The following is a 25,746-nucleotide window of genomic DNA, read 5'->3' on the forward strand; positions in this document are numbered from 1 at the left end:
CTTTGAATGAGGAGGCTGTTCGTGCATCAGTGTTCAGGTTAGTGATGGTTTCACATGCAAAATCTAAGCAGCTTCCCAGGACCATCTGGATCCAATTCAAAGGGACTGGGATTTTGAATCAAAAGACTTTGATTCAAATCTTAGTCTCAACAATTTGTAGCCATGGGACTTTGGACAAGAAATTATAATAGTGTTTAATTCCAGTTTTTGTGTAAAAAAAAGGAATGATTGTTTATTATGTTCCTAATAAAATCAAGTGAGGTAATGTAAGTGCAAGACTTCAAAAAGTTTCAAAAGCTGTTTTGCTCCTCTACTCAGTACAATAAAGTATATCTCTAAGATGGGCTTAGCGTGATGATTGGCTTGAGAAAAATATTACTCCTTGTACCCGCTCACACCCTCAGTAGTTCTACTTCTTTTTCCTTCTCTCAATATTGAGGAAACTGTCTGAAACTTGGAATCAGGCCATCAGATTACCATTTTCCTATCAGTGCAATGCAGATTTGGTATTTGAACCATTTGACACATTTTTAGGGACAAGAGTTAGCTTTTTGTCTAGGAGAGTTGCAAAATGTTTCTGTCCAGTAGAGATCAAAGGATATAGTTTATCCTGTAAAGAACTTAACAAATTTTACCCTGTAAAGTTACCCTGTAAAGAAGTTAACAAATTTTGTATCTAGTTTAGCAATCTTATCCAATACCTCTTTATTAAATTACATCTATTCCTTCATCCATCTATCCAATCATCCACCTGTCTGTCCATCCATCATCTAGCCATCCATCCATTCGTCTACTCATCCATTCCATCCTTCCATTATCCATCCATCCTTCCATCATCCATCATCATCCATCCCTCCATCATCCATCCCTTCATCTCTCCAATAACCATGGTAAAGATCCAAGAATGAATTTATACAGGTCCCTGTTTTATAATTAAATAAGTTGAATTTTGGACTCAGTTTCTTTGATATTTGCAAGATGGTCACAAGTATACCATTTTGAAATCAGACTTCAAAGCTTTGGAGTTGCCCAGTAAAGCACACTTCTGAAGAGCACACCCATGGGCATCAGGCCCAGGCACCCCTTTTCTTGGTTCCTGAGTGAATCCTGGCCACAGAGATCCGCCCCAGTTTGGCTTTTCTGCTTTTCTCCTTCCCTCTGTGGAGGCTGTGTCTGGCTTCTGTCTGTGGCCTGTGTGTCCCTCTGGCCTTCAATGCTTGGGAAAAGCAGGCTTTGTGTCCTGATTATCTGGTGAACTGTGAAGATGGACTCAACTCTGTTCTCTGGTGAGTAAGAGATGACAGACATGCAGGTCATATCTGCTCATCTGTCTGTGTATGAACCCAAGTTAATTAAAAACATTATGCTTCCTGGGAGGAAACGCGCTCTTTTACTGCACTTACTGCTGCAGCCCTGTACTAAGTTTTTGTGCTCCCACTTTTCACCTGTGTCTGAGGGCTGACTCTCAACTTTCTGTGCCCGTGTCTCTGTATTTCAGAAAGGTTTTTGCCTCTGGCCCTTTGAGAAATGTTTTCTTACCACTAGGGAATTATTAATAAGTAAATTATTAGTCTCTTAAGGGAGATCTGCTATGATTGTTTTTTGTAGAAATAAACAAGCAATTATTCGTAAGAATGCATGGAAGGGAAAATCATTCTTAAAGAAACTACAGCTAAGAATATTTGAAAAATTCAAGTGCACTCAATTAAGGTGAACTTTTGGACACATGGATTGTTTTAATAATTAGGAATTAAGAAAAAAAACTATACATGTGTGTTTTCTGATACACACAGCTGTTAAATATGTGACAAGATTTTTATTTTACATTTTGTAATATGCTGGGGTTTGCTTTCCCATGAAGATGGTAGTTAATCTGAACTTCCTTCACTTCTCACACTGGCTTATTGATTAAGCAATATGCCACAGCAGTTACATTCTACTTAAGTTCATGAAAAATATACATTTGTGTATTTGTATTTGACTAGGTTGAATCATAATTCTCACAATTTTTTAAAGTAGTTGCATTTTGCAATATGTCAGCCAAAATATAATTTCTTAGATCCTTTTTGATTAATATTAAATTGGGCCATTTAATGACTGGTCTTTAGCTAACTGAAGAATTTCTATTAAGTTTGAATATAAAGGCATTGCTAAAAAAGCATAATTTAAGTTTATATATTTTTAGCTCTTTAGTTCTAGTGATATGCTATATCATGGCTTTATCTTTGGTTGATGCAGTGAAACATTTTATCTTTACTAACTTAGGACATAACATTGCATCTGTAGAATATTACATTATCTGTATTTAGGAGCTCTGCCAGTCTGCTGAAATTCTTGTGTACAACAAGAATTTGCTCTTCTTTACCTACATCTTTGTTTCCTCCGTAGAACAGAAATTTTTAGTTTGGTTAAAAGTTGCAATTAGTTTGAACAGTTGAGATTATACTGAAAGAAATAGCATAAAAAAAAATACAGCAATTTACCCAGAGATGGTTTGTTTCTCTTTTTCAAGGAAGAAGAGAACAGTTTTTTTTCCCCTAAAACACAATATGTTCAGTATATGAAATAATATGTAGACACAACTTGAGAGAATATAGCAAGTTGTAGAAAGTTTGTGTTGTCTCAGCACATAACACTGAAAATACGTAAGTCTGAAAAGAAGCTGTGAAATGTGTTAAAATCAGTGCAATGTGCATTAGTTTGGATGAGCTTATTTGTAAGATAATTTAAGAGACAGAGGAGAGTTCACAGAATGTATGTTGTGTCACATATTACTGCAAAATTAGAGTTAGACTTTTTCTCTGTTGATAATCTTAAAACCTGGACTCGGAGATTTCCGCCACCTCCTCCCACCCACTCACCACCCCCAACCCCCAGCCAGAACAATCTCTGCTCTGCCATGACTGCACTGTGCTCTTTGGTAGATGACTTAAAAAGCATCATTTCCTCACTTACGAATGAACAGGGGTTACTTTTAATCACCTCACAGCACCCACATTTATTTGAAGATATTTTGTTTTCACTGTGATAACCCAGAGTTGTGTCTCAGGAGCCTAGGACTTAACTGCAACCAAATGGCTAAGCCTCATGTGAGAATCACTTTGGTATTATCTTCTAAATATCAACTCTGATATTTAATTTAATTAAAAAATTTTTTTAAAGATTTATTTATTTATACAAGAACAGGGGTACAGGCCAGATATGCAGGAGGGTGAGAGGATTCACCCGAGACAGAGCGGAGAACAGAACAGGCAGACTGACAAAATACACTGCTGAGAGGAGCAGCAGGAGAGACAGGAGAGGTCTGCCGCACCATGTGGGTTGCTCCATGGCCAGCAGGGATCGAACCAGCACTGCAGAGGCTGCGGACAGCTTCACAACGCTGCACTCAACCGCCTGCGCCACCAGAGAGGCCCCTCTGATATTTAATTTTAATAATAATATGGAAAATAATTTCAAGAGTTAGTTTTACACTTAAAAATGTCTCAGATTTCCCAGAGGGGCCCCGGAGAGAGCAGCTCAGAGGTACTGGTGTGCTGGGCACGCAGGGTGCTTCTGGGCTACCTCCACGTTGTGGAAAAGCTACAGAACAGGCTGTTGGAGCGGAAGAGCCTCTCAGCCTTGCCCAGGTGCAGCCTGGACAGGTGAAGTGTTATTTATATCTCTCTTTCATGAATGAACCCTTTAAAGGAGTCCGTGGAAGTCCTCGCTGCCCCATGGCATTGATCAAGCCCGAATGGGACAGCCATGTTCTGACTCACAAAGCGGGTCTTCACCCTCCCCAGGAGGGTGGGACGGATCATGCAACAACAGACACAGCCTTTCCCATGAGCCCTAAGTGAGGCCCGGGAAATTCCTCTGTAAGCTGCTGTGCCTTCAAGGCAGAAGGCAGGCCCCAAAGAGAGTGTTGTGCAGGGGCCCTGACCTGCGGACACTTCCAGAACAGACTCTCAGGTGCACTTCTGAACTGAGTCTGCTAAACAGCTTCCAGACTGCGTGCCTGCGATGAAGCAGGGTTCCAGCTACTGTTTCAGTCTGGAAGCTGATGTCCTCGTGAACGCTGACCTTGAGCTCAAAAGGCCCCCAGAACAAGGGCTAATTATAGGAGAACAGTTAAACGGGTTAAGGAAATTCAATTATGGCCATTTGTTCTGAAAAGTACTGGCCTTGCTTTTAACAGATATGTGAAGGTCTTATTCTTTGTTCCTCACGTATATCACTTTCAATGTAGTGGACTATGTCTTTGATTACGTCAGGAAACTTTTATTAATAATATCTGATTTTTACTGGCCCTCAGAATTCAGAAACACATACTTTTACTGGGTCTCCTTAATTTTCATGAGACACAGTTATCTGCCCAGGTTCAAATAAGAATTTGTTTTCATTTGCCAGGATATAATTAAACACATTGAGCAACCAAGGACACACGGGGAGAGTCACATCGAGAATCCTTCTCACTCCATCAACTACGACAAAGCTCTGTGGGGCCGGGTAATCAACTTGACACGTGTAGTCAATGTCTGCAAAGTTCTCACAAGAACAGGCCTGGTACGCAGCCAAGAGAGGCCCATTACTGCAAGTCACAATTTCTGTCCGGATCACCCCTGAGAATGGTCTACTACCTACAAGCCACCAGCCCTGTTACATGTCATCCGGCAACCTTACACTAACACTCCTCACCTCCCCTCTCCTTCTACACCTCCCTTTCTCTCTGCCAGAAAAGGCCTCTTCTTTAATTGGTCCTTGGAAAACTTTACACAGCAGTACAGAGAACCGTCACCCAGCTTGAACTTCACATCACATATAATTGATTGATTATGCTTTTAGTATAATCACTATTAGTACCCCTAAATCGATCGTATGACATCAGCCCGACCCCTTCATGGAACATCTCTCCACGCACTTCCCCCTGTAATAACTGTTACCAGAACTTGTATTTGCAAAATGGTGAAGATACTGATTTTGAAATTTCTTCTTTGATTATTGTGGGGAATTACTCTGTACAGAAATATTTTCCTCAGGTACCATGGATATTTAATTACCTTGAAATAGAATTTATACAGGAAAAGTTAAATAATGTTTATTGCTTCTTTCATAATTACCAATTTTCTGAGTATGTCCAGTAGATACTGCTCTAGTTACTGCCCTCAGTTTGCAATACGTTCCATTTTTTTTAATAAAATAGTTTTAGTAAATTGCATTTAATACTCTTTTTGTTAAGTCTTGGATTATCTTACCTTTGGACAATGAATCTCTGCTGCCTGTGTCTTGCAAGCACACCCACCCCAAGCCACCCACAAGAGGCACCACGAGAGGCCCAGCTGGGTCCTGTGGGTGCCCTGCCCTGGCGTGAACCTTGGAATTCTCCAAAGAAAACCAGGGATCCCTTGGGTGAAAAATAGTGCTGAGACCAAAATCTGGGTATCCATGAATTTACTGGTAATTTATAGTTCTGATGGGGGGTGATCAAAACACCTAAAAAAGGAGTTGGGGGGGAAAGGGTTGGTGACAGGATGAGACAGGAAAAGCCAAGCAGAGGGTCCTACAGCTGGCTGTTCACCAGAATCAGCTGAGAAACCACCAAAATGCTGATCCTCAGACCCCAACCAAGATCCACAGAACCCTAAGCTCAGAAGCATGCCTCAGATTATTTCAAAGCCCCTAAGAAATAGTCACTCCGGCAGCCACTGGGCAGGAGGGCTAAGTTACAGCCTCTCCAGGACCTGGCAGCCAGCATATCAGGTACTTTTAGGAGATGGTGTTATTATTTTTATTACCTTTAAAAGTTATACAGTCATTTTAGAAAGTTACAAGATTAAAATTAAAAAATAACTCATAATCCCATCACAAGAAACAACTATCAACTGTTGCATCTGATTACTAATCTTTTTTCCTCTATGCATGTCCACATATAGAGACATATATTTAGTTAACTGTTTTTTGCAGACTAGCATCATAGTCCAGTCAGTATTCCGGAATCTACCTTTAATTTTCATTCTGTGACTTTTCAAAATGCCTTAAAATATAATCCTCTGACAACATCTTCAATGGTTATATAATATCCTAAGTATTTAGTTGCCAAATGTTTACCATTGAGACGCTACTGTTGAATCTCAATTGTTTTCAATGTTCGGCAATGTAAATACTACTGTGTTGAACAGCTTTATGGACCTTCCTTTGTGTACATGCTTCGATGATTTCATGATAAACTCTCAAAAGTCAAATTACTGAGTAAAAAGGCAGAAGTATCAAGTCATCTTGCAGGGACTACCGAGTTCTAAGATAATCTATCAGTTGGAAGGAGGAAGAATACCGGACCCAAGGAGAGGCCCACAGATGAAGAAGCAAGGGTGCTGGAAGCGGGGAGGAGCATCATCAACTGACTTTTTTTAGGCCTGTTGTTCACTGAATTTTAGTGTATGCAAAGAATAAGCACTGTGCAGGAGGCTGCAACTCAAAGATGGCGCCCTAGGAACACCACTGTGGGCGATGTGGAAGCCGCTCCAGGCAGGCAGGCAGGCAGGCAGAAGACTTGTGTTTACTGGTGAAGTGGAGGGTGTGGGAGTAGGTCCAACTATTTGTATCCATCCTTTTAAAGTCAGAGTGGCTTGTAATGTTGATGACAGTGATTCAGACGTCTGTTATCTCTGGTAGAAAACTGGAAATTGCTGCAGGTAGCTACACTCTTCTCACAGTGAGAACCCTGCATCCAGGTGGTTTGCATGTCCCTCTCACAGGCCAGCCGAGGACCAACACACATTTTTCTTCATGTAGCCCCGATTCGCTCAGCCTCTGCTCTGCGCAGGCCTGTGGGAGCACTGCAGACAGCCCAGAGGAGAGAACCCCTTCCTCATGGAGCACACTTCTGGGGGCCTGGGGAAGCCGTGTGAGCCCCCGGGGCCCATGTCCCGGGATACACAGCACCTTTCAACTAAGTACCTTAAGAGAGCACACTCCTATCGACACAAACAAGGGAAAATACTTGACGCAGAGTCCAAAAGAACAGGACTCCTCGGGGTATCGTTATTTAAAGAAAGGCTGGAAAAATAATCTGCCTGAAAAGGCCAGATTGCTCTGTTAAAAAGACATGATGAGCCTCTAGTCTGTTTCTGTGCAGTAAGTAGCAAGTGGTACTAATATGCATTCATGGGGTAGCCCTAAATTATTATCTCCTCTCACTGAAGATGGGCTATATTTTATTGATATAAATGCTCCTTATTGACAGAAGGTGAATGAATTATGCAAAAGAACTAAAGCTACAGTTCTCCTTTGCCAGAGTAGACTGACACATTGGAGTGTTAATTCAAACATAAAACACTCAGTCGTGGATCTAACCCTGCTCCTTTTCATGAAGGGAAACCTTTGTGGTCAGTCGGAAGGGTGCTCCCTCAATACCTCAGGAGCTTCTCCTTCCTGTGCTCTTGGTCTGTGTCTCCAGAAGATTGTATTTATTTGTCAAACCTGCAAGACACCACCCAAACTTCACTGATGCGTCATTGTAAAAGAGCTGATGAGGTCAGAGACTATTAGCACACGAGTTCTTCAAAGGGTGGTGGTGTCAGAGGCATCAGTGAGAAGGGCTGATTCTGATGGGCGCTTTACCACCGACATGCTCCAATTTGGCATCAATGTCCACGGCGGGGGTTATAAATAACTACTCGGGCAGATGCGGGCTCACTGAGCTGGGTCTTTTTGTTCTTGGCAACAACAGGGAAATTGCAGCAAACAGCAGCAATCTGTGGAGACGGGCCAATCATCCTTGCCTAAGCCGTCACTCTAGATTACAATGTGTGCCTTGGTTTGTCAGTGGGTGAGTAAAAGTGTCTTGTTTATGAAAGGCAGGACATCGGGGAGAGGCATGGGGTCTTTTCCTCACTGTTAATGCGAGGACGGAGGCTTTCAGAGCTGCGCACAGGCATGTAAACAGGTTCATGTAAACAGTCAAAAAGGGACCTTGGCCACGCCTGGCTCCTCGTGGGCCCATCCATTCAGTGACCGTGACGTGCAAACGTGCCCACGATCGAATCCGAATCCATGTGCACCATCTTCTCGCTCATCTGAACATGAGCCCCATCTGCATGATCACGCTCAGCCCTAATTGTTCCTCAGCTGCTCTCATCCGTCCCCACTGGCAGGACCTGGTTGGTGACACGCCCACGATCCACGTCTGTGACCTGCCCCCTGCCAACCTGCTCTTTTGAAATACGGGATGGGGACCGGGGGCCCTTTGAGCAAGACCCAGCAGGAAAATTTAAAAGAACTTATTTTTTGTTTTTTGACTTACTGAAACCTCCTTTCTTTCCAGGTGGTCCACAATGACCAAACACAGATCATGAAAATCCAGAGATGAACGCTATTTTCGGAAGCAGTCCTCTAAAGGAGCAGTGCCTGACCCGGCAGGCTGGGAGGCACTGAGAATGCACAATATAAAAATTCTCAGAATGTCACCCAAGGAGGTTTTGTTCCTGACATCACCCCACATTACCCTGGAGTCCCCTCTGCCCCAATGTGGCCCTAAATATGTAATAGTGTCCAACATCAAGTGATCAATCAATAAACATAAAAAAAAAGATTTTTAAAAAGATAATAACCACAACTGCAAAACCAGAGCCAGCAGCAGGCGTCTTGAAAGGCGGATGTCTCCAGAGATGCAGTGAGGCCAGCCCCTGTTTTTTCTGGATCAAAGCAGGGAGGCCTAGATCTGTCAGCTTGGCTGGATCTGGAAGCCCAGGCTCCACCCCGGGCCCTTGGAACACGTGAGCTGAACAAGAAAGGCTCCCAGCTATTCAGGGTTTAGTGTCCGATGCAGGTACCCTTCCAGCCCTGGTTGTGAAGCAGCCCGCGTCAGCTCGACGAGGTCGGTGATTCGTTACTGTGATGGTATAAAGGGGCAACCAGAGGTCGAGCTCATTAAGAACATCAGTGCTTCTCAGACTTTAATGTGCAAGAGTCATACTTAACAAGATTCACATTTAACCTTGTTAAGATGCACTTTTGGAGTCAGCAGGTCTGGGATGGGAGTGAAGAGGCTACATCTCAGACAAACTCCCAGTTGGTGCCACTGCTGATGTTCAGACCATGCTGCAAGGCGCCAAGGTCGTGGACAAGGTCGCGGAGCTGGTGAGCCAAGGTCGTGGACAAGGTCACGGAGCTGGCAAGAAGAGAGGTGGGATGTGGCTCTGGCAGCCTGACTCCAGAGCCCCCTCACCCGCACTAAGGGTGATACACGCATCACGGGCACCCCACCCCCTGGGGTCCTGGGCCTCAGCACAGGGATGAGAAACAAAGGCCTGTCACCTCTCCCTGGGGCATTTCCACCAACAGCACTGCGCGTCTGCTGACATGACACCGAGGATATGAAAACATTCAGACTCATGGGATTTTCCTTGAATCCATTAGACAGATGAATGGCCACTTGATGCCCTTCCTACACGAAGCCAGCTACAATTCCCTTCATGGACTGGATATTCTGGTTTAATTCCATACACGAGCATTAACTTTCAAAGACTCAGAGCCCCACTCATACCTCTGCCAACAAAGGGAGTCAATTTAATTGAATCTTGGGGGATTGAGGAAGGATATTCAAGATCTTGCAGAGCATCAGGGGTATCGCTTGGAAAATTAAACCTAGTTTAGTAGATGTGGAAGGTGTAGGCATTTGGGCCTGAATCTGTAGAATTACCTAGAAAGTGATTTAGAAGAGAAGGTCCTGATATGTGGTTTACTCGTCTTGAGGGTTTCAATTTCTATTATAAAATGGACATTTGCTAATTCGTATTTTCATTACATAGATGGAAGGAAGATTCCGACATTATCTGTAAGGTATGTGGAAGCGACCAGTCATACAAATAACACCCACCTCGACATAAGTCCCCAAAAATCCCCACCAGCCTTTATTTATTCCAAACACATTCAGAACATTTTAAGAGTTTGTTGTAGGAGTATTTATACCACTTAATTTATAGTTATTTTCTTTACCTTCCTTCTAAGCAAATCAAGAAAACAGAACGAGCAGCTGGCCTGCATCCTGGGCACACTCTCTGCCTGGATGCTCGGGGGGCCCAGGTGGACCTCACCGGCTGCAAACTCCCCACCGGGGCTCCCTCTGTCAAGCCGAGGCTCACCACCTGGCACCTGTCCAGTGTCCCCAGAACCTCTTTCCCCAGGGCAGGATTCATGAGGGCCTCCCAGAGAGGGCTGCCCACTTCGGGGTAAGAGGCCCATCCTCAGGAGGGCACAGGTCCTGGTCAGCTCTAGTTGGTCTGGCCATCCCTGCCCCCTTTCCATCATAAAACCACTCTGCAGAGGCGACCTCAGGTCCCAGCCGGCACCACACTGGACTTTAACAAGCAGCAGTGTGTCCCCCCACAACCCACAGTTCATTTTTATTTGCTTTATTGTCATAAATATTTTTCTTCCTCCCTCACATAAATGCTTCACCTCAGAGCAGGCTGAGTCTAGGGCACAGGCACAATGTTCACAGCTGATGCTATTTCCCTTAAGACCTCACATTTTTCTTTCTTCTGTTCAGCAATGTACCCTGGAGAGCCTTCTGTGTCTGTGCCAGATCTTTCTCCCTATTATACCTAAATCTACCTATATGGCTGCTTCCTTCCTTTTTATTTCCCTTCCCCCTCCTTGCACACTGTGTCCCTCCCCCCTCCGCCCCCCCTTAACCTCAGAGCTCTCACTTGGTCTGTAATGTCTGCCGGTGTTCATAAGTATTTTGCTTTGTCAGCTCATCTGCTGTGTAAACGTCTAGTATTTGTGTTTGTCATTCTGACTCACTTTACTACACACCATTCCCTACATGCCTTCCATTTCCCTGAAAATGGCAGTATTTTGTCTTTCCTTGTGGCTGATCAGTATTCTGCTGTGTGGACAGACCCCGTCCTCTTGGTCCAGTCCTGTCTGTGGTGCTCAGGTAGCCATGGCCTGGCCACTATGAACAAAGCCACAATAAACGCTGTGGGGCGTGTGGTTTCACGTCCCTTGGAGAGATGCCTGAGTGGGGGTGCTGGGGCAGAGGGTCTCTGCAGTTTTAGTCCCTTAAGGTAAATCTGCTCACCTCCCTCAAAACGTGACACCAGTTCACATTCCCGCCAACAGAGCCTCTCCCTTTGTGCTTATGTTTTGAAACAACCAAACCAACCAAACATGACAAAACTAAAAAAAAAAGCAACAAGACAAAACACTTCCAGCAGCATCATGTGGTCCAGCAGCATCATGTGGCCAAGATGGGCCAGAACAAAGGGGCAGAGGGCAGAGGGCAGCCCCTGAGCTCAGTGTCCCCAGCCAACACCCAGCCTCTGTCAGGGGACGGTGGCCTTGGCTGCACCGAGCTCCCCTCCCCCTCACACAGAGAAGGCCACGCTCACTCCTTCTAGTGCCCCCCACCTCCTCCTCCAAGCACTTAAGAAGGTATAGTGGGGTGCACTGAAACCCCACAGGAGAAAGGAAGCAGACATGACTGAAAGTTAACCATGAGCGCTCTCAGTCACCAAAAGTTCTGGAATTTGGAGCTCCCCACCAGAATCCGCCATGACGCCTATCCATTGTCATTAACCTTCCGAACTCATCATGGCATCCAGCCGTGGCTTTTGCACGGCTGAAGATGGCAACAACCTCATCCACATGAGTGTCACCACCTCCTGCAACCCCCAGCCCCCCGCCCTGTAAGCAATGCCGGTCAGTGCACCCTCCAGGCACAGGCAGCTGCCAGCAGCCCACCCGCAGGTGAGTGAGAAACAGGGGGCTGAAGGCCATATTCATGGAGACCCCCGAGAGAAGTGGGGGCATGGGTGGGCGGAGAAGAGCTGCACTCAGTGAAATAATCAGAACAAAGACCAACCGTTGTGATTCCACTCACAGGGGCATGTGGTGCAAACAACAGAGATGACTCAAACAGGACGAGAATATCCTGTGGCCACAAGAAAAATCAGTGGCTACCAGGAGGGCAGGGGCGGGGGTGGGTACGTCAGGACAGAAGATGCCAGACTTGGACCTTTGGCCATGAACTTACATACACATGCTTATTCTCAACGAAGAGCATCCGAAACATACACTGTTATAATGCAGCGTTTTTTAAGTCAATAAAATAAAAAATAAGTTCAAGTGAAGAGTGTGCTGTTTCTTTCCCTTGTCCCTGAAAATTTTCCTTCTCTTTCCTGCAGTCTCCTTTATCATTTTTTAAAATGTTATTAAATTATTTTTAATTTTGGCAGGAGGCATTTCTTGTTATCTCGGGCCTCCATCTCGCCGCTTCTGTCTAGGATTCTCTGACCTTGGGAAAGGTCTGCCTCTCCCTTCAGTTATCTGTGTGGGAGAGAAACGAACTTTTACCTTGTAAGTCATTACTATTTGCTGTTCTCTACGGCTCACCGCCAACAAGAATTCTACATACTGTTACATTTACTTAGATTTGTGGAATGAAAGACTAAGGAAAACATACTCATACTGTTAGAATAATAAAGGAATCTTCATCCTTGCCAAAGAGAAGCATTTTGGGAGTGGGCGGGGGTGCAGGAAGCGGGAGGAATCTTCTTACACAAAAGCCGCTGTGGGCAGTGGAGGAAGTTGCCTTGGGTCCCGCAAAGGACCAATATCGCCTCTAGAGAGGGTCTCTACAGTTTTAGTCCCTTAAGGTAAATCTGCTCACCTCCCTCAAAACATGACACCAGTTCACATTCCCGCCAACAGAGCCGCTCCCTTTGTGCTTAGGTTTTGAAACAACCAAACCAACCAACCATGACACAATTAAAAAAAAAGGCAACAAGACAAAACACTTCCAGCAGCATCACGTGGCCAAGATGGGCCAGAACATCTACTTCTTGAAATTTCTCTACATTATCAGAAACATCCACCAAGGCACGTCTCAGGGACATAAGTGAAGAAAAGACAGGCAGAAGGGGAGGGGTGCGCGTGGGACCTTGGCCATATATCCCGGCCCTAGACCAAGGTGTCTCTACCACCCCGAGCTCCCCAAAAACAAACACCATCCCAGTGCCTCTTCCATCCCTAGTGTCCACTGTCAGTAGGAAAACCTTGTTTTGTGCTTACGAAGTGCTCAGCTCGAATCTGACGTCTAAGCACATTCTCCTTCTAGTCAGAGCTTCGCCTGCATCTCCACGAGAGGCCGTCCCCGCCGACCTGACTTCAGAGGACACTTTGGAGCCAAGCACCCCCGTCAGGAGGGCCATTACCTGGCTGTGCAGCTGGCAGGGCAGCCCCGGCGTCCTCCTTCAGGATCACGGCCAGCCCCACCGAGTCGGCCGGGAGCACGGAGCTGCTGAGGTCCACACGCGTCAGGCTCTGGGGCTCACGGGCTGAGCCCCCCGCGGCCTTTGCAGGGCCGTCCCCTCCGGGGGTGCCCCCTTGTTCACTATGGCTCCGGGGCCGCAGCACCATGTGGACGATGCTCTGCTGGTCCAGGTCGCAGTTCTGGGTGGGAGGAGAAAGACAAGGTTCAGACTCAAGTGCGGCGGGGCTGGGCTCAGCTTGGGTGTGCAGGGCCCCCTGCAGCTGCAGGTCTGTGCAGGCCGGGACACTGGGGTGCGCGCCCTCCAGCCAGGTGCCCACAGCAGCCCCGGAGGAGGCCGAGGCACAGTGGGGGCCGCGGCTCCAGCAGGGAGGAGAGTGCTGGCCGCAGCTGGCTCGGGGGAGTTTCCTTACAACCGGTTCCGACCATGTCACACGTCAGGGCTGGCATTTGTTTCTGTCTCTGAGAGCCCGGACACGTGGCCACCAGCTACGGGGCGCTCTGTGCTGGAGTCTCAGTGTCGCTGCCGGTGGGTCCCGCAAGCTTTGCTGCCCCCAGCAGCTGCTTCCCACTGGCCAGCAATTCCGGGGCCCCAGCAAGGGGCTGACCCTCTGCACAGCCACAAGCACCGGCAGGAGCGTTTACACTTCGGTAGGGCGGAGTTGATCATTTGCTGGGACAAAACCTAGACTCCCTGAAATGGAACCCCAGTGTAGGGTAAAGAAAATGTCAGGCTTTTCTGCCCTTCCGCCATCAGGATAGATGATGGATCCTTGTCCTGAATGCATGCCTGATGGCGGGCACCTGGAATAGGGTGTGGGCATAGGTAGATGGGATTCAGCTGAGCTAAGACTGTGCTTTTAAGGGCGGCGTCACAGGGGGACGCCAGCAGCCCCAGCCAGCAGCAGCAGAACCTGAAGGAGAAGCCGAAGCAGAAGCAGAGAACGCCAGAGAGCCCAGATAGAGTGAAGACTTGCTGGGGGCTGGGAGGCCTGCCAGCCTCCCAGTCCCCCAGCCAGCACCCCTGCCTGCCATATGCCTGGTGAACCTCAAATAAAAGACCTGCAAACCACTGAGGACTCTGACTCCTCCTTTACCCGGTCTGCATGGGATCAGAAACCTGCCTTGTGCCCTGTCCGGCCCCTACACCCAGTTTTTGTGTAGCTGCTACAAAGAGCCCTGCTTGGACCTTGCTTTCTCCATAAGCCCCTGCACCTCAGTTCTCATCTCAGGAAGCTCAAACCACACCATGCAATACCGGTAACAACAGCAGGCTCTGCCCCTCCCCTCGACCCTACACTGTCGCCGCCCCTCCCAGGAGGCACACGGCTGCATGGTGTCGGCCCCTGGCCTCTGGAAGCCCAGGTGAGGCCTCCTGTCCCCAGTCCCCTTCTGACCTCTTCCCCACCCCGTGCGCTGACCTCTGATGCACTGATACCCTCGCCCTCCAGCTTCCAGTCTCACAGTTCTGTCTGTCCTACTGTGTGCTCGATCTAAACCTGCTGTGTGCTCAGCAGTGGTCATGGTTTGTCATTCTCTGTCCCCTCATGCAACCCTTCCTGATCCCCTGCTTGTGTCAAAGTACCACTGGCCCCCACGTTATCCCACAACCAAGCCTTCCCTCCCACCCCACTGTGATTATCCTGTTTCCTAAGTGCATCAACAGTGTCTACCCCTGAACCCCCGCCCCCAGCCCAGGTACATCCTGTAAGGAGCCACGAGTAACTAAATCAACTCAGAAATACCCATCTCTAATTGGTAAATCACTCCCTTTCCTGCAGCCTCTCCAAGCGGCTCCAAGAATTTCTGGCAGGTGCTACAGAATCTTTCAGTCTCTCACAGCTACCTGCTGAATAGAACACACCTGACTATCTCCTTCAAGAGTGTGCACCATGGCGGCAGCCAATCAAAGAGTACCCCCGGGTGGCTTCCACCTCCTTCAGCCCAGGCAGGGACAGCACGCCGGGCACCGACCCGGGGCCAGCCACAGAGAAAGCCTAGTGCCGCCGCCCTCCGCGAGAGGAGCGCCCTCCCGTCGGGCTCAGGGCTGGGACCTCCAACGCCCTGTGGCCTGAAGAGATGCTTATTGAGGTTTGGCACTGACAGTCTGTGGTTGTTCCCTAAGCAGTTACAGCTGACAATCCTCCACTCTAACTGGACTAATAGCTACTCCGTCGCTATCAGTCATCACGTCAGTTTCCAGCAGCTGAAAAACCTTAGCCTAAGTCACTTCAAACCAACTCACATCAAGGTCCGAGTACAAGCAGGTGTGAGCACGTGAGGCCTGCACTTTGCAACAGGGAGAAACGCTGAGATTAGCATCGTCCCCGAGCCTGAGGTTTTTATCCACTTTGTGTTCCTTTCAAGGATTCTCAAGAATTTGGTCAGATAAAACTTCTCTTCCTATGCTTACAGGCTTCAAGTGATCACTCTGGATAAAGAAAGCCTTCCTCACTCATCAGAATCCAAACAAACTTTGCTGGCCATGCTCTTATTGCAATGGTCAGGACTTGGAAGTTGCGTGGTATGTACATGTGTGTGTGCGTGTGCATGAACATGTATCTGATCGTCCAGCTTAATTCAGAAATTCTTTAGTGCAGCGACAGGCTTGTCCTTGTCTTTTTATTTATAGAAATGCCTCCTACAGTGCTTTGACCCTAGTACATGTAGAGAACATGACTAGGAACTGAAAAGGTGAGGAGCTGAAGGGAAACAGAGATGAATGAGTGAGTGAACAGATATAAACAGCCATAACCTCAATACCGAGATGCTCCACGGGAGCCAGAGGATGTGGAAGGGAAACACTGAACTGAAAGTCAGATGGACTCAAGCCTGAAGTGATCTATTAGTTGTGTGATTTCTGGCAATTTTTTTTTCTCCCTAATCTTCAGTTTCCACATGTGTCACTGGCATAACTTTACCAACTAGGAAGTTGACTCTGGGGGAGTCTGGCAAGATGGTGGCAAAGCAGAGTCTCCGGGGTTCCCCCCTCCACTTAATTATAGCCAAATTATAACAGAACAAAGAAAACTACTCCTGAAAGATAAGCCTGATCATCACATACATCAGGAACAGTGTTAAGACAAAAAAAGGTAGGAAAAAATCGTAATTAAATTTTGTTTAAAGCAAATACCAGGGCAGTATAATCCATGACAGGGAGGAGTGGCTTCTGTACGGAGCACCCCTGCTGGTACTAGCTCAAGGGCACATCCCTGGGGTTTTATATCCTGGAAAAGGGAGAAGTTGGTGCAAAGCCAGCATGCGCCACTGGAGAGCTACATTACCTACATTAAAGGTGAGGACTATCGACTAGCTTGAGCCTGAGGCTTCTGATCTAGAAAAGCTGGAGCCTGAACCAGCAAGGAGAGCCAGATCCCACTGCCTGTGTCTTCTTATAGTTACTACTTGCAGCCTGAGGCTGGGCCATTAGAAACATGGGCCCTCATCCTCCCCGCAAGGCCCTCCCCATGCCCCCCGGCCCTGATATTAGAAAACCCAGACAACTGAGTATGCTTACTAGCCAAAGGTCAAAGCACCTGGAGATTAGCAACAGGATCGAGTATCCCAGACTCCACACTTGAAAAGCAAAGAGAACATTCTCTGTCTTGGGACTGTGTCTCAACTCTAGTTCTCACCCAGTGCTACATCTAGTCCTCAGCCACAGCCTAGAGGTTGAGGCAGGCACAAGACTGTAAGAGACATTTATGCCAAGGATTTGGCTTGGGGAGAGAATCACAGTGGATTCTGATGACACAAAATTGGTGCTGACAGCACTATAGGAAATTTGACCTCCAGATGCTCGCCAGAGTGACCTTTCCTGTGCCCTGACCTGCAACAGCTCACGCCTACCTATTTCCACTAACTGACTCCAATGCCCCGAGTTTCTGCAAAGGTACAGGTGGCAGTCTGTGAAGGAATAAACACCTAAATATCCTAGGTAAAAAATATAAGATTATATTCATTTTTTTGGTAGGAGAGTCATAGCTCAATTTATTAAGGCATGAAGATTTAAGAAAAGGAAACTTCATCACAACCCATAAAATAATGAAAACACATAACATATTACAAATACTAGATGAAAAAACAGAGACATTTTGATTCAGAAGACCTGTGGAAGAGAAAGAGTTTAAGGTAATAGTTATGACAATGCTAATTTAATTAAGAAAAAGAGTGGGCAATGAAAAATAGGAACAAAATAAAGATTGAGGCAATCTGAGACTATTACAAATAAAATTAGTAGAGCTAAAATACTATATTCCAAATTAAAAAGTATAATAGAGGGCCTCAACAGTAGACAAATATAGTGAGGGGAATTGGTGAGCCTGTAAGCACAGCAATGAAGATGAATATAAAAACACAGAAAGAACAACAAAGAGAAAAAAATAAATTAAAACACTGAAAATAGTGTAAGAGCTCTTTGTGATATGCTAAAAAGAAATAACAAATAATGTCCATATTATGGGAGGGGGTCCAAAAGATAAGAGAAAGGCATGGGAAATTTATTTAAGGAAACAATTGTTAAGAACCACCTCACTCTGGGAAATGAACCAGACTTCCTGATCCAAAAATCCCAAAGAACTCCACACAGTGTAATACTAGATCCACCACACCCCAAGACATATTGTAATGAAGCTGTTGAAAGCCAATGTAAAGGACAGAACATTGAAAGTATCTAGAGAAACAAGAATAAATAGGTTATGAAGGAACCCCTAATAGTCTGTCTGTGGATTATCCAGTGGAAACCTTACAAGTGAGAGGAAATGGCAGAAGATACTTACAAAAATAAATAAATGAGCAAATAATAAATTAACTCCAGCCTAGAATACTTTATCTTGTAAGACTATTATGCAAGATAGAAATAAGGGTAAGGACTTTCACAGAAAAGCAAAAATTAGAAAAATATATCAACACCAAGTTGGACATGAAAGAAATAGAAAGGTTCTATTAGAAAGCAACAGCAAAAACAAATATAGAGGTTACAGATATCTAAATTATACAATATATTGGAGAAAAGTAGAATATGTGACCCATCAGAACAATCTGACACCAGACTGTCAATGGGACACAAAACAGTTCATCATATACTAACCTCAGCAGAACCTTCAAACAAAAATCAATAGAAGTGACATATAAGACAATAGAAATGGAAACTAAACAAAATATAAAAGATGTTTGAAAATAAAAAGACAAACCAAGAAAGATGTTTTTAAGTAACAAAATGGTAATACATACATAAAAATTTACCTTAAATCTCAATGGCTTGAATTCACCAATTGTAAGTTATGGAGTGGCTGAGTGAATTTCATAACAAAGTCCACCAGTCCAGAGAGCTGCCTACGGGAAACCCATCTTATCAGTAAAGACAAGCACAGACTTAGAGTTGAAGGCTAGAGGACAATCCAAAGAGCTAAAGGTGATCAAGAAAAGTTAGCAATAGATATACTTATGTCAGATAAAAGTTTTCTAATAAAAAAGGCAATAAAGAGATAGAGATGGACATGATGGATATGACTAAGGACCTAATACAACAAGATAATAACATTTATAAATATATATGTACCAAATGATGGAGCACTAAGATACATATGGCAATTTTTAATAGAACTAAAGAGAGATATTGACAACAACACACAATGCTAGGGGATTTTAATACTCTGCCTATAAGTATGGACAGATCAATGACAGAGAATAAATAAGAAAAATATAGCTTTAAATGAGAAACTAGACCCAATGGCCTTAACAGACACTGAAAGACTACACATTTTTTCAACTGCACATGATCATATGTTGGGACACAAACCAGTTGTCAATAAAACCGCAAAGATTGAAATCATTGTAAATACCTTTTGACCATATGTCATAAAGCTAGAAATTAACCATATATAAAAAAGACCAAACCCATATATACATGGAGACTAAACAACGTGCTGCCTAATACCTACTGGATTAAAGAGGAAATTAAAGCAGAAGCCTAAGAAAATACCTCAAGGATAATGAAAACGAGGATAATGGGATGCGGCAAAAGTGGTTGCAAGAGGAAGAAAGAGCATTGCAGAGTGTACACCTCAATCCACAATAAAAACTCAACACATAAAATCATTATTATTTTTTAGGAGTTTTGTAAACTAAAGGGTATAGGTCTCTTATTTTGTACATCAATAAAGCCTCAGAATCCTACTTGGAAAATGTATAAAGAAGGCAAATAAGCAGACGCTATAGATGTGACAATTATTCTGGTAACATTCCAACTTTCTGTGAACTAAAAATTGATACAAAAATATTCCTAATGCTCAGATGCTGTGAAGCACATGAAGAATCCGAGAAAATTCTCCGGGGCTGCTAAAATATGACAAATTTGGAAGAAATCCAAAAGCTGAGATTTTCCTTTCGAATTCAGATTTTTCTAATGCTTGGGGCAGAGCTTCAAAGGGGAATAGGAAGACCCCAAACAGATTTTGGTAGTTATAGTGATATTTATAGAACATATTTCCCTCAGTCTCCATCCATACTTCTGAGACCATAAATTGCTTAATTTTTTGACTCTTATAGAAAATGTGTTTATCTCAGAAGCAGTCCTTTTGCCAGATGGCACCACTGCACCCCCATTCAGCTCAGTTCAAAGTCACATTCATAACACTTCCCATGGACAATAAGTTGGACAAAGTTTAGTTGCTCAGCCACTCCAAAGTCCAAAATAATATTTAGTTCTCACAATAAACAACTAATGTCTCAGCTTTGGGAGAAATTTTGATGGAAAGAAGCAGAGTTCTATGATATGGGTTTTAAGCTTCCTCAGGGAAAAAACAACGGCTTTCCTATTGTTTCTTCAATGACTACAATATTGCCTGCAAAGAGGAAACATTTAATATATTTGTTTTTCATTAAATAGTTTATTAATTGAACAAGCAAGTGACATAGGTCATTTAGTATGGACAAAACAAGTAGGTATTCCTCTAAGGTCCTTGGTCTCTTTACAGGATCTTCAATTTGGAGATACCTCAATAAATACATATATATGTGTATGCACACATGCACACAGATATATGGAGTTGTTTGCCAGCCAATCATCAGCTCTCACCTAGTTGGCCATAATCTAACCATATGCAAGAAACTGATGTTTCTTTCTTTTTACAAAAAGGAGTCCCCTTGTTGACATGTAGTGAGGATTCAAACACTTGGGAGCTTGGCCATCCAATTAGAACACGGAAAATAAACAGATCTGGACAAACCTGATACTGCTTTTATAAATATTCTTTACTGTTTAAACCTTGTAAAAATATATAATGCTACTCTAACAGGAAGAAGTCCTGGGGATTAAACAGTGATAGGAATATTTTCCAAACACTTAAGAACCATAAGCCCTAAGTGATTAGTAACTGGATTGAGGAACAGTTAATATTCTCACATTAACAAAGCACTTTCATGTGCTGTAACGACAATAATGAATTTAATATAAACACAGTCTTGTGTTTGAGCTCTAACCGCCCTTCAGACTGTGTTGCAGGGCCTTCCAATGTGATGAGTTCTGCAATACTCCCATCATTCTTTGTGAGCATGGTGTCACCCACAGCAAGCCTGGGTGTAGCACCGGAACGGTGTCCAGCACAAATAGAACGCTTTAAACATTCCTCCAAGGCCCTGGTCTTCTGCTCTGGCTTGGAGCCACCACTGTCCATCCTGACTGAGCTATCAACCCCTGGGCTCCTTCTCTGACAACAAATAACATGTCGTTAATGTTGTTCTTTCAGTTCCTCTTGACAGACAGTGAAGGTGAACCAGGAAGAAGTTCATAGCTGATTCAAAGTCTGAGCCCTGGTCAGGGGGCTGATGTGCATGGCGCAGCAGACCTCTACTGTCTCACCCGCTGCTCCCCTCAGCAGTGTATTTCTGCCAGTTCTGGTCCCCACTCTGTTTCTGGTGAATTGTCTCACCCCCACATCTCTGGCCTGCACCCCAGTTCTTGTATGCATAAATAATTTTTTTTTAAAAATCTAAAAAAACACAACAAAGTCACCCAGCATCCCAGTGTGGTGCCAGGGCAGAAGCCCAGGCTTCCAGCACCTTCCGTGAATGAATGCATAATCCATCCAAGCCCACGACATGGTGGCAGCTAAAAGGAAGTGGGCAGGAGGGGAGCCACTAAGGAAGGACCCACCTACGGGACCACGTGGACAGTCGGGTGTGGACACTGCAGTGGATCGGCCGAAGGCAGACAGGATAAGACAGACCAGAGAGAGAGACCCTGGTTCTGAGCCTGCAAAACAAAGTTTGGGTGGACCTGATTAAAAAAAATAAAAGACAAAAATAAGCACCAGCACTGGTTCCAGAGGAATAGGCGGCAAAGGTTGGCCAAGCACTGCACCTCTGCCCCCAGGGCTGGGGAGGCCAGGCTGCCCACTGTGCCGCCTTCCTGTGGGGAGGTTCTGTTGTCAGACAGTGTCACTGTCCAGAGAAACACGGATCGTGGTGCCATGTCTCCAGCATCAGCACAGCCACCTGCTGCTGGCGCTGCTCCTCCTTGTCAGGCGAGCACTCGAGGAGCCACCACAGAGGAAGGAGACATTCCGGGAGGTAGCGCACCCAAGTGGGCCACGTGCTTCGGAAATAAAAGCTGAGCTCTGCAGCCCCCCGATTCCTGCTCTCAGCCCAGCACACCACGTCCTGACCGCCACCCCCTTCTCACCGAGGGGCTCTCACCCCTCGGACTTCGTGATGCAGGCAGGCGGGCTGGACGGACCTCCGGGCACTTTGTTTTCGTACACCTGCTGGCCCAGCTCCAGGCACTGGCACCCGCGCTGGGCCAATTTCGATTCGATGGGGCTATCTTCAGTGTCTTAATTCAACTCATGTTCAGTTCTTTCTTAGTCTCGTCAACTCTGTGTCATCGTGCAAAATGCTGACATTATTTCCATTGGAGGCTGCCTTCTGGTGTGTGCTAACGTTACATTCTTATGGCCTGAAACTCCCTCATTTTCATTTGAATATTTACTAGCAGACATTTTTCCACCAGAAAAGTAACATCAGTCAAGAATCATCAGACAAAAAATTCCTAATATACTAGTCTACGATGTTATCAGATTTTAATTTTTTTAAAGATTTATTTATTTATTTACACAAGCACTGGGCACAGTCAGAAGCGCGGGAGGGTGAGAGAATCCACCAGAGCCAGAGCGGGGAGCAGAGCAGGCAGACTGACGAAAGACACTGCTGAGGGGAGCAGCGGGCGGCAGGAGAGGTCTGCGCGCCATGCGGGACCCTCCTCCGGTGGCCAGGGAGCAGCCGGGGATGGAACTGGCGCTGCAGAGGCTGCGGGCAGCTTCGCAACCCAGCGCTTAACCGCTGCACCACCAGGGGAGGCCCAGATTTTAGTTTTAAAAGATCTTTTTGAATTAAAGAACACATTCTTAGATAATTCTGACGAAACACTTTTAAAGAAAATTCGGCTGTTCAAAACTCAGACTGTGGGGCCTCCCCGGTGGCGCAGCGGTTGAGCGCTGGGTTGCGAAGCTGCCCGCAGACTCTGCAGCGCGGGTTCGATTCCCGGCTGCTCCCCGGCCACCAGAGGAGGGTCCCACATGGCGCGCAGACCTCTCCTGCCACCCGCTGCTCCCCTCAGCAGTGTACTTCGGTCCTTCTGCCTGCTCTGCACCCTGATCTGGCTCTGGTGAATTCTCTCACCCTCCCGCGCTTCTGACTGTACCCAGTGCATGTATAAACAAAGCAAGCAAACAAACAAATAAATAAATAAATAACATGCCTCTATTAAAAAAAAAAAAAATTAAAAAAAAAAAAAAACAAAACTCAGACTGTGTTTTAATTGTTTGGTCTGAAAATAACTTTGAGCAAACATGTTTTGGAAGCCCACCTGAGTTTTTCCAAAAGTATTTTGTATGTCAAAGAAACAAGATGCGCAATTATTTAGGAAGTTATTTACAGGCATGTTTTAAGTATAACAATGCAGCTTATGGGGGTGCCAGCCAGAGCCAGGGGCGTGCAACCCCCAGGGAGAGCCAGAGGGACCTACCCGGCTGCTTCTCCGAGCTCCTTTCCAGGAGACAGGAGGGCGGTTTTCAGGGAGCATTAAATGGCAGGTGCATGAATTAGATGAGAAAAAAAAACTGCTCCTTCAATTTGATCTTTCGCTCTTTTAAAAGGACACTTGGAAAAGGCAGAGACTTGGTGACTTCTGCTCTGAGTCTGCCTGACGTTCGTGAGGCTGGTTTTCATCACGCCACGGAAGGTCACTCGACCGCATTAATTAGCCAGACTGGCCTGCGCCCGTGCCCTCTGCCCGCCCACGGCCGCTCATTAGGCCCGGGCCGGGGCCCCAGCAGCGGGAGGGACAGGGCCTCCGTGTCCCTCAGTCCCCGCAGTGAGTGGGGGCAGGAAATGACGCCGGCGGGAAGAGGCCACGATGTCTGTGCAGGGGACGCCGGGTCCATTTATCCCAGGCCGCCCTTCCCTCAAGACTCCGGGCAACGGGAAATCCACCCGTGGCGTGCAAGTCGTGTTTGACATGGTGAGCTTTGCAGGAACATCCCCCGCGCCCTGTCAGAAGCAGTGTTCCGTGGCCATCGAGGATAAACATCATAAGCAATCAGGCTGGCAGGTATTTTTCATTAGCGTCACTGTGCACACGTCAGGGTGCGGCTCCCTGGGGTGGGGCAGGCCCACCCAGCACAGCTCCCGGGGCACAAGGCAGAGGCAGGGCCGTGAGCCTCTTCCTGCGACGCTGCGCCACCCCCGGCTGCCCCCGGGGAAATGCCAGGCGGGCAGATTGTCATTCCAGAGGTGTCGTTTCACGCGCCGCCTCTCCCCCACGGCGCTGCCTGCCCAAACTCCACCAGCACATTTATTATTGCCAAAGAGCGTTTGCTAATAACATGCAGAAAAGATAGCTGGCAGCGGTGGAGACATTTCAGGGAAAGGAAAAATAACCCGCTAATGCAAACGCCGTTCTAGACTTTTCAGCCTAGTCATTGCCACTGTCTGGTGCTCCGTTTGGCTCCGGCGTCTCTGTTTTTGTCCCTCCTCCAATTCCACTTTCTGAAAGCATGTGGCGGGCGTTGGGTCATCTCCTGCCTCTGCCCTGCCCTGCCCTGCCCTCCCTTCCCGTCCTCATCTCTCGGAAGCTGTGCTTCTTTCTTAGGTTGTCAGTTCTCGCCACCTCTGTGGAGCTTGGGGCTACAGCCTCACGAGCCCGCGTGTGCAGGCGCTTCCCTCAGCCTCCACTAACCCTGCGTGCCAGCGCCCGCTCCCCTTCCCGCCCTGCCCTCTCTGCCCCCCTGTGCCTTCTGCTAACCGGTGTATCTACTGCTCTAAGAGCTGGATTTGCTGTGCTTTGCCAGAATATGTTTTGTGGTTATTTATTCCCTGAAGCTGTATTTCTTTCTTTCTTTTTTTTTAAGATTTATTTATTTGTTTGTTTGTTTGTTTATTTATTTAGTTATTTATACAAGCACTGGGCACAGTCAGAAGCGCGGGAGGGTGAGAGAATTCTCCAGAGCCAGAGCGGGGAGCAGAGCAGGCAGAAGGACCGAAGCACACTGCTGAGGGGAGCAGCGGGCGGCAGGAGAGGTCTGCGCGCCATGTGGGACCTTCCTCTGGTGGCCGGGGAGCAGCCGGGGATCGAACCGGCGCCGCAGAGGCCACGGGCAGCTTCCCAACCCAGCGCTCAACCGCTGCGCCACCGGGGAGGCCCTGAAGCTGTATTTCTAATCCGTGGTTTGTCTTGGTGAGCACAAGCACACTCATCCCTGTCCCTGCCAATTCAGAGCTAAGCCCCCCTGTGCCCTGGTCTGGGTTACAGCCCAGGGCCGGGCGCTGCAGAACCAGCAGCTCCATACAGGAGACAAACAGATGTGTTCAAGGTTGCGGTAAGGTGGTAGTTAGGCATGTCTTTAAAACAGACCAAGCCGACCCAGGACATGCTGATCTCTAATCAGCAGAGAGCCTGGGTGGGCATTTCGAACCACTGACAACTTTAAAATAGATGATGCCGCCAGGAGCACCCTCCTTCGCCCGGAGTCCTTGGGCTGGAGCGCACCCAGGGCGGCGCGGGAGGCGGTGCTGAGTCAGGCTCGCCAACAGCAAGGCAGACACGAGCTTCTGCCCCCTGCATTTGTCATCGTTGCTGCTTTTAAATAACTGACACGGAGATCAACTGTTTCATACCTTGACTGTAAATTCAGTAAGTTCCCAGCCTTAGGTTTAAATTCCAGCCATCAACACAACACACTGTTCCTTACGTCGGCTCCTGTTCCATAATCTGGGCATCTCATGTCAGGTGAGGCAATTGTTTTTCCCCCGAAAACGTGAGGCTGGGATGCTCTTTCATACCTGGACAGTCCCAGGCATCTGCTGGCACCCCCCTCCAGACACTGGGGCAGGAAAGCCTTGACTATCTGGAATTCAGGCAAATTCCTGGACCCCCACATTCCCTGCAAGATGGGACGGATGGCATCCACCCCTCTGTTCTGCCGCTGGTC

At 46.5% G+C, this 25,746-nt stretch overlaps 1 protein-coding gene across 4 annotated transcripts in view; it reads right to left on the minus strand.

The window, feature by feature from the left end:
- Window positions 1–25,746, minus strand: part of PRKN (parkin RBR E3 ubiquitin protein ligase) — a 1,086,879-nt gene that overhangs the window by 655,890 nt on the left and 405,243 nt on the right. For all 4 annotated transcript variants that reach the window (XM_037520693.2, XM_054697961.1, XM_054697960.1 and 1 more), the window contains one exon: window positions 13,203–13,440. In XM_037520693.2, coding sequence (XP_037376590.2) covers window positions 13,203–13,440 — 238 coding nt within the window. The remainder of the gene's footprint in view (window positions 1–13,202; window positions 13,441–25,746) is intronic.

Source organism: Talpa occidentalis, unplaced genomic scaffold, assembly GCF_014898055.3.
Source record: "Talpa occidentalis isolate TD23 unplaced genomic scaffold, MPIMG_talOcc4v2.1 talOcc4.2, whole genome shotgun sequence".
Taxonomy (NCBI): domain Eukaryota; kingdom Metazoa; phylum Chordata; class Mammalia; order Eulipotyphla; family Talpidae; genus Talpa; species Talpa occidentalis.